The sequence below is a fragment of the Mesocricetus auratus genome, unplaced genomic scaffold (genome assembly GCF_017639785.1).
Source record: "Mesocricetus auratus isolate SY011 unplaced genomic scaffold, BCM_Maur_2.0 Super-Scaffold_15014, whole genome shotgun sequence".
NCBI lineage: Eukaryota > Metazoa > Chordata > Mammalia > Rodentia > Cricetidae > Mesocricetus > Mesocricetus auratus.
The window spans coordinates 60,257,343-60,263,990 of NW_024429186.1; the positions used below are offsets into that span (position 1 = coordinate 60,257,343).

Genomic DNA, 6,648 nt, shown 5'->3' on the forward strand with positions numbered 1-6,648 from the left:
TCTTCCTGTTGCCTGTGGATCTAGATGTAGAACTCAGTTACTTCTCCAGCACCACGTCGGCTTGGTACAACATGCTCTCACCCTGATGATAATGGACTAAACCTCTGAAACTGTAAGTCAGCTTCAATTAAATGTTTTCTTTCATTAGAATCAATGTGGTCACAGTCTCTTCACAGCAACAGAACACTGACAAAGACACTCCTTAATCTTCACATTGGATTGTGAGGTCACTGACAGCATTGTTTGTATGTGTGGATGGACACATTTACTTATTTACTTCTGTTGCTGGGCATCCAACAGGGCTTCCTACCCTCCTCCACTCTGCAAATTCTCCACCCCTGAACTCACCCCCAGCACCCTATCACCTTTTATCTGTTAAGAAAGTCTAATTTAGGAGCTGGCAAGATGGCTCAGCAGTTAAGAGCACTGGCTGCTGTTCCAGAGATGGGAGTTTAATTCCCAGCACTCAAATATCAGCTCGCAATCATCTGTAATCCCAGTCACTGGGGATCCCATGCCCTCTTCTGGCCTCCATATACATGTAATTTACAGACATACATGCAAGCAAAACACACACACACACACACACACACACACACACACACACACAGAAGACAATTGTTTTAAATGCATTCAAACCTGATTTGGAGCCTATGCTCTTCCACTCTACAGCAATTTCCAAAGAAAAGAGCCATTAGTGATATGCACAGCAAAAGGCCTTTACACTTTTTGATAAAGTATGGGAACAAATAAGCCTCTTTGAGCATCAGTTTCTTCACTATTAAAATGGAAGACTACCTTCCAACCTTACAGAGTTATTACAAGTAAATTAAGTAACACATGTGAAATACATGATATAGATACTATTCAATGTTAAGATATGAAATCAATTACCAAATAGAAAACTAGAGGACAATTATTTTATTCTCAAATTTTAAAAATGGTGTCTCTGCCTAGTGGCACACAGCTGTAAACCCAGCTATACTAGAGGCTGGGTTAGAAGGATCACAAGTTCAAGGCCTGCCTGAACTATAAGGTGAGTTCAAGGCCAACCTGGGTAACTTAGGCAGACCCTGTCTCAAAAGAAAAAGTAAAAAGAGGGATCTGGGACTATAGCTCAGTGGCAGAGCACTTGCTTATCATGTACAGGGTTTCATCTCCAGCAGCAGAGGAAAAAATCTTCAGCAAATTACTTATCAAAGAAATGAATAATGCAGATTAGCTCCAATGCGAACACTTGAATCACCAACATCCACATGTCAGTCATCTACTCCAGCCCACCCCCAAACACTTACTTGCCTCAAAACCCTGTTTAATGAGGTCTCCAGTGAGTAAACAATAATCGAAGCCTCCTTCAGATCAGACCAGTCTGTCCCCATAAAACACAAAAGGGAACACAGCAGAGACCACAAAATTCCTCTTGTGTTAATAAAATGACACCACTGAGAGTCAGTGGCAATGGCCTTCTCAAGTTGGTACTTACTGGTCTTTGAGATCCGTAAACTGTTTCTCCAGATTGGACATTTCATCTAAACACTCCATCCTTCTCCTTTCACAGTCTTCATCATCCATCTCTGTTAATAAAAAACAAACATGGAAACAACAAAGATAAAACTCAAGGCAGGCCTGGAGGCGCACACAGGCTTGGATCCCAGCACTAGGGAGGTACAGGCACGAGGGTTAGGGGTATGAGGCTAGTCACAACTAGATGCCACACAGCAATTTGGAGGCCAGCCTGGGATACGTGAAACTGTGTCTCAAAATACAAAAACAAAAAAGACAAAACTTTTTCAAATATATCTAAAGTTAGTTCAAATAGAAAAAAAAAGTGGTACTATGAAATTGGGCATGTAAGGTCTATATTAAACCTTAAAGGAAAATAAACAATTTCTATCCAAAATAATTACCACTATAGAATTAATTTAGTGACAGACTAGTTAAAGCTTCAGCAGTCTCTAGAGTCTCGTGTTTACCCATTTTCACAGACTTTAAAAGCTATGTAAATTAGTTTTACACTAATTCTTGAGAACTTAGCACCAAAAATGACTATGCTCATAAAAATGTCACTATTATTTTAAAAACACATCTGGAACTCCTTCTTCACAACTGCAACATGTCAGCTGTGGTAGTGCATGACTGTAATCCCAGCACTAGAGAATTTGAGGCGGGAAAGGATGAGGGTTCAAAGCCAGCCTGGGCAGAAGAAAAAAAGAAACACCAGAGCTGGAAAGCTGTCTCAGAAATTAAGTGATACTGCTCTTGCTGGGCCCCAAATTCAGTTCCCAATATCCATGACATGGCTCACAACTGCCTGTAACACCAGGTCCAGGGGATCAGACACCCTCTTCTGGCCTCCAAACGTGCCATACACATACACGATTTAAAAAAATATTAATCTTTAAAGTAAAAAAAGAAGATAGAGGGGCTGGAGAGATGGCTCAGCGGTTGAGAACACTGACTGCTCTTCCAGAAGACCTGAGTTCAATTCCCAGCACCCTCATGGCAGCTCACAACTGCCTGTAACTCCAAGATCTGACACCCTCACACAGACCTACATGCAGGCAAACACCAATGCACAGAAAATAATTTTTTTTTAAAAATTTAAAAAGAAGGAGGAGGAGGAGAAGGAGGCTGAGAAGCCACATGGCTGATTACCCCATCACTTATTGCTAGGCAACATGATAGCACATGACTTTAATTCCAGCACTTGAGAGGCAGAGGCAGGCAGAGCTGAGCTCAAGGCCAAGTCTACATAGGGAGTTCCAGGCCAGGCAAGGCTACATAGTGAAACTTTGTCTCAACAGCAACAAAAATGAAACTAATTCCATTACATTTAGTTTAAGGAATCCTGGACTACCACTCACCCTCTCCTGGTTCCCTCTCTCCAGATTACTGTCCATCAATGAGAAAGAGCAAATGAGGAAAAAACTAAGCCAACTTGTAAAAACAACGACCATTAATTACCAGGTCTGTCTCATTTTCACGGCTTCCATTTTACAACACACACATGCAACACATCAAAATAACTGAGGCACAATTGATCTGCATCTTGCTCCTCATCAAATAAAGGGTCAAACTATGAGGAGTCACAGCATGTATAGTTATTTTCATATATCAAGGAAGTATATGATGATAATTTTCTAAAGCAAACTGAAATATTTCTGCCTCTTAAGCTCTAACTCCATGTAGAGCACAGGCACAAACTGTTCAAGGCCCAGGGCTTGACAGGGAGCAGGACATGACAGGGACACATGATCACAAACACAACACTTGGTCCCTCAAATTTTCATATCTTCCAAATTCTGTAAGAAGTTTTTGTGTTCCCAGGATCTGCTCAGTACCAAGTTTCAACAGGAAAAAAATGGGACCTGTAATACACAAAGTGTGGCAGAATAAAAATGACCTTAGGAGAAGCAAAACTACAAAATGCATTTAAATGATTTACATGCACTTTTTAAAAATTGACTTTTAGTAGAAATTACTATTATGATCTTTGTAAATTTTATTATTTTCTAGCATGAGATTTTTTGGACATATTAAAAATCATGACAATGTAAATATTAGAAGGAAAGAATTATAATACGTTTAATGGAAACTTGGCTCCCATTAAAACCCAAGAAGAACATGGGCCAGAACGATGGCTCAGGGGATCTGAGCACATACTGTTCTTGCAGAGGACCAGACTGAGTACCCACACCCACACTGGGTGGCTCACGACGACTTGTAACTCCAGCTCTAGGAGATCCAATGTCCTCTTCTGGACTCCATGGGCACTGTCACTCAAATGCCTGGGTCCTACACACACACACACACACACACACACTTAAAAATAAAACCTTAAAGAAACAAAAACACTTGAATATAAAAATGCTTTGCTCTGGGGCTACGCAGCATGACCCTGTTCTCTATATCCCAACAACAAAAAATTCAGATTCAAGAACTGTATTCAGAGTATAAATGTGATTTATAATCCCTACTTCATGTTAAATAATTGGCTAATTTTGAAGTCTCACCTATGTCCCTAGCTAGGCAGATGACTTCAGAATCATTCTTCTCATTCCAGGCGGGTTCCAATGTTACATTTCCAAGTCAGTTCAGACATTCTTACATACACAGACAGAATCCACAACAGCAATGTGCTCAAAACACTGTATTCACTCCTAAAGTTGGATTCCTCAGTTCCGTTTCTCACCTTCTTTGAAATCTCTCACAGCTTACAGCAGTCTTTGCCTTTTCAAGCTTGTTGCTCTCCCAACCAAACTGGTTTTCTCCTTCTCCAATAAGCCTTGAACTCTGGCCTTTGCACCTTTTCTTACATTCCTTCTCCTATATGAACTTTCCACCTTAACTGTCCCAACCCAAATACTTCAAAACAAGGCAGTCCCACTTTCCTCACTAAAGGTGCTGACCACTCAGTTCTGGAAGCATTTCTTCTGTCTCTGAATCCCTACACCATTACTTTCATTCAATCATTTATTTGGCAACGTAATCACGTGGTAACTTACAACAGTACCTTTAGATATTTTTATTAACGTTTTGAGAATGGTACAACGTATGTTGAACACACTCACTTGCCCTGCCCCCCTCCTCCAGACCCACCCATCTACCTACCCACTCAACTTCAAGTCCTTCATGTTTTCTTTTTCACAAAGCCATGGAGTTCCATTTGTTTTGCCCAGATATCCTTGGGTTGGAGCCTGCCCTGGCATGTGGCTGACCTACCCGGGGTCATGCTACTAAAGAAAACTGACTCTCCCCCAGCAGCTATCAAATGCCAGTGACTCCTCAGCGAGTGGCGGACCCCCATGCACACGTCACCCCGTGTCACACTGGGATTTCTTCTGGGTTGAGTCTGCTCAGGTCTTGCGCCTGCAGTCACACTGCCGTAAATCTGTATGTTCAATCGCTCTGGTAAGTAAGGAGAACACTGAGACTTCACCTGGCACAAGATAATGTAACTATGTATTTATACCTCGTGGTGAGTAATGCCCGGTAGCAAGCAAAAAGTCTCCCTCATAGATATTTACTTTTTGACTTATTGCCATGACATTCTTCCACGGCGGAGTGTACTCTGACAGGCAAACCTAAAAAAAGGGTGGAGTGATAACACACTGTCATTAACCTGTTATCAATGCTTCCATGTAAACATGGCCAAAACCAGGTTAGAGAAAGAAGCCATGCTCAGTCTCCATCACATGGTCAGAGAAAGATCCTGAAAATCACAAATACCATTCGTTTTTGAATGGCCATTATTAAGGGTTTACGAAATGCATTTGTAGTGTTAATCTACCTCCCCCATGAAAAAAAAAAGCGTAAAATATAAGCAAAGGAATCAGAAACGGCCCTAAGTTACAAAATCATGAGCGCTAGGAGATTCTGGGAATGTCAACAATGCCCACATCCTCCAGGTTAAAAACCCATGAAGATTCGAAATCATCCCTCGGGCTGGTCCCTTCTTGGTCTTGAAAACTTTAGTGACCTACTACGAGGTGGAGAGTTCCCAAGTTTGTCTCCTCAGGAGCACTGATGACAGCACTAGCGACAGGAAGACCCACAAGCAAATGTTAATGAGTTCCAAGCCGGCCAAGGACCTAGGCAACGCTGTCCTCAGCCCCGACACACGTTGACAAGGGTTGCTGACACTAAGGAGGTTGGGGAAAGGGACTTTTCCACGGTCCTCAAGACCAGCCAGCGGGGCATTCCACTCCCTCGTCGGCAGCCCCAGGGCACTGCCAGGCGACCCTAGGCCCCACCCGTGAACACAGTCGCCTCGGGTCCCCACAAGTCAGCGCCCGCCCCGCCAACCCGGCCCCCGAGCTGGCGGTGCCCCGCAGCTGCCCGGGGCCAGAGGCCGAGCCAGTCCCCGCCCCTTCCCCGTCTCCCCGCCCCGCGCTCGCAGCAGGACGCGCCGCCCGGCGTGAGCACCGCGGCCTGTCGCGCGCCCGGCGCTGGCACCCGGCATCCCTGCCCAGCTGGGTCGCGCACCTGAGCTGTCCCCATCCTCGGAGACCGACGAGCTCTCGGTGTCCTCGTCTTCGGAGCTGCTCCCCTCGTTCTCCGCGTAGTCCACCTCCATCTCATCATGATGATTCGTCTCCTTCTTATCCCCTCGGGAATGGACCGGCATTTTCCAGCCGCGCCGTCGCTTCCCACTCCCCGCTCCCAGCCCGGCCACTGCCGCTTCAGTGAAGGGCGCGCCGAACGCCCCGAATCACCCGGCCGCCGAGCTCACACCGAAACCCTCGGCTCCTCCCCACCCCCGGCCCGGGCCTCACAACCTAACCCGCAGGCTGTGCGCTCCGAGCTCTGCCATTGGCCAAAGCTATCCTGGAGCCGGGGGGCGGGGCTTACCTCGTAGACATACGATTGGTTGCCCGTGATTACGGCGCGGCCTTCTGGTGTATGTCGGGAGTTGTAGTCCTTAGGCCTCAGAGCTTCGGGGGCTGTGGCTTTCTAAGGTCCAGCTGCCTGAATCGCTTCTAACTTCGGACTTCAAGTCCCACAAGGCAGGAAAGCTGACATCCTGGAACGCAGTTTATAAACTAAACAGAAACAGATTGTGCCGATTTGGTCAGTATTTATCCTTTTCCCGCCAAGTGGTTATCTGATCTCCCTAGCTACGCAAAATATGAAAAGGTCCTTTGCCTG

At 45.1% G+C, this 6,648-nt stretch overlaps 1 protein-coding gene across 1 annotated transcript in view; it reads right to left on the bottom strand.

The window, feature by feature from the left end:
* Brms1l (BRMS1 like transcriptional repressor) overlaps positions 1-6,264 on the bottom strand; it is a 31,295-nt gene extending 25,031 nt beyond the window's left edge. The window contains exons 1-2 of the mRNA XM_005080510.3: positions 5,986-6,264; positions 1,484-1,574 (exon numbers count right to left, since the gene is read on the bottom strand). Of these exons, the coding sequence (XP_005080567.1) occupies positions 1,484-1,574; positions 5,986-6,127 (233 nt within the window). The 5' untranslated portion in view covers positions 6,128-6,264. The remainder of the gene's footprint in view (positions 1-1,483; positions 1,575-5,985) is intronic.
* Positions 6,265-6,648: the final 384 nt, after the last annotated feature.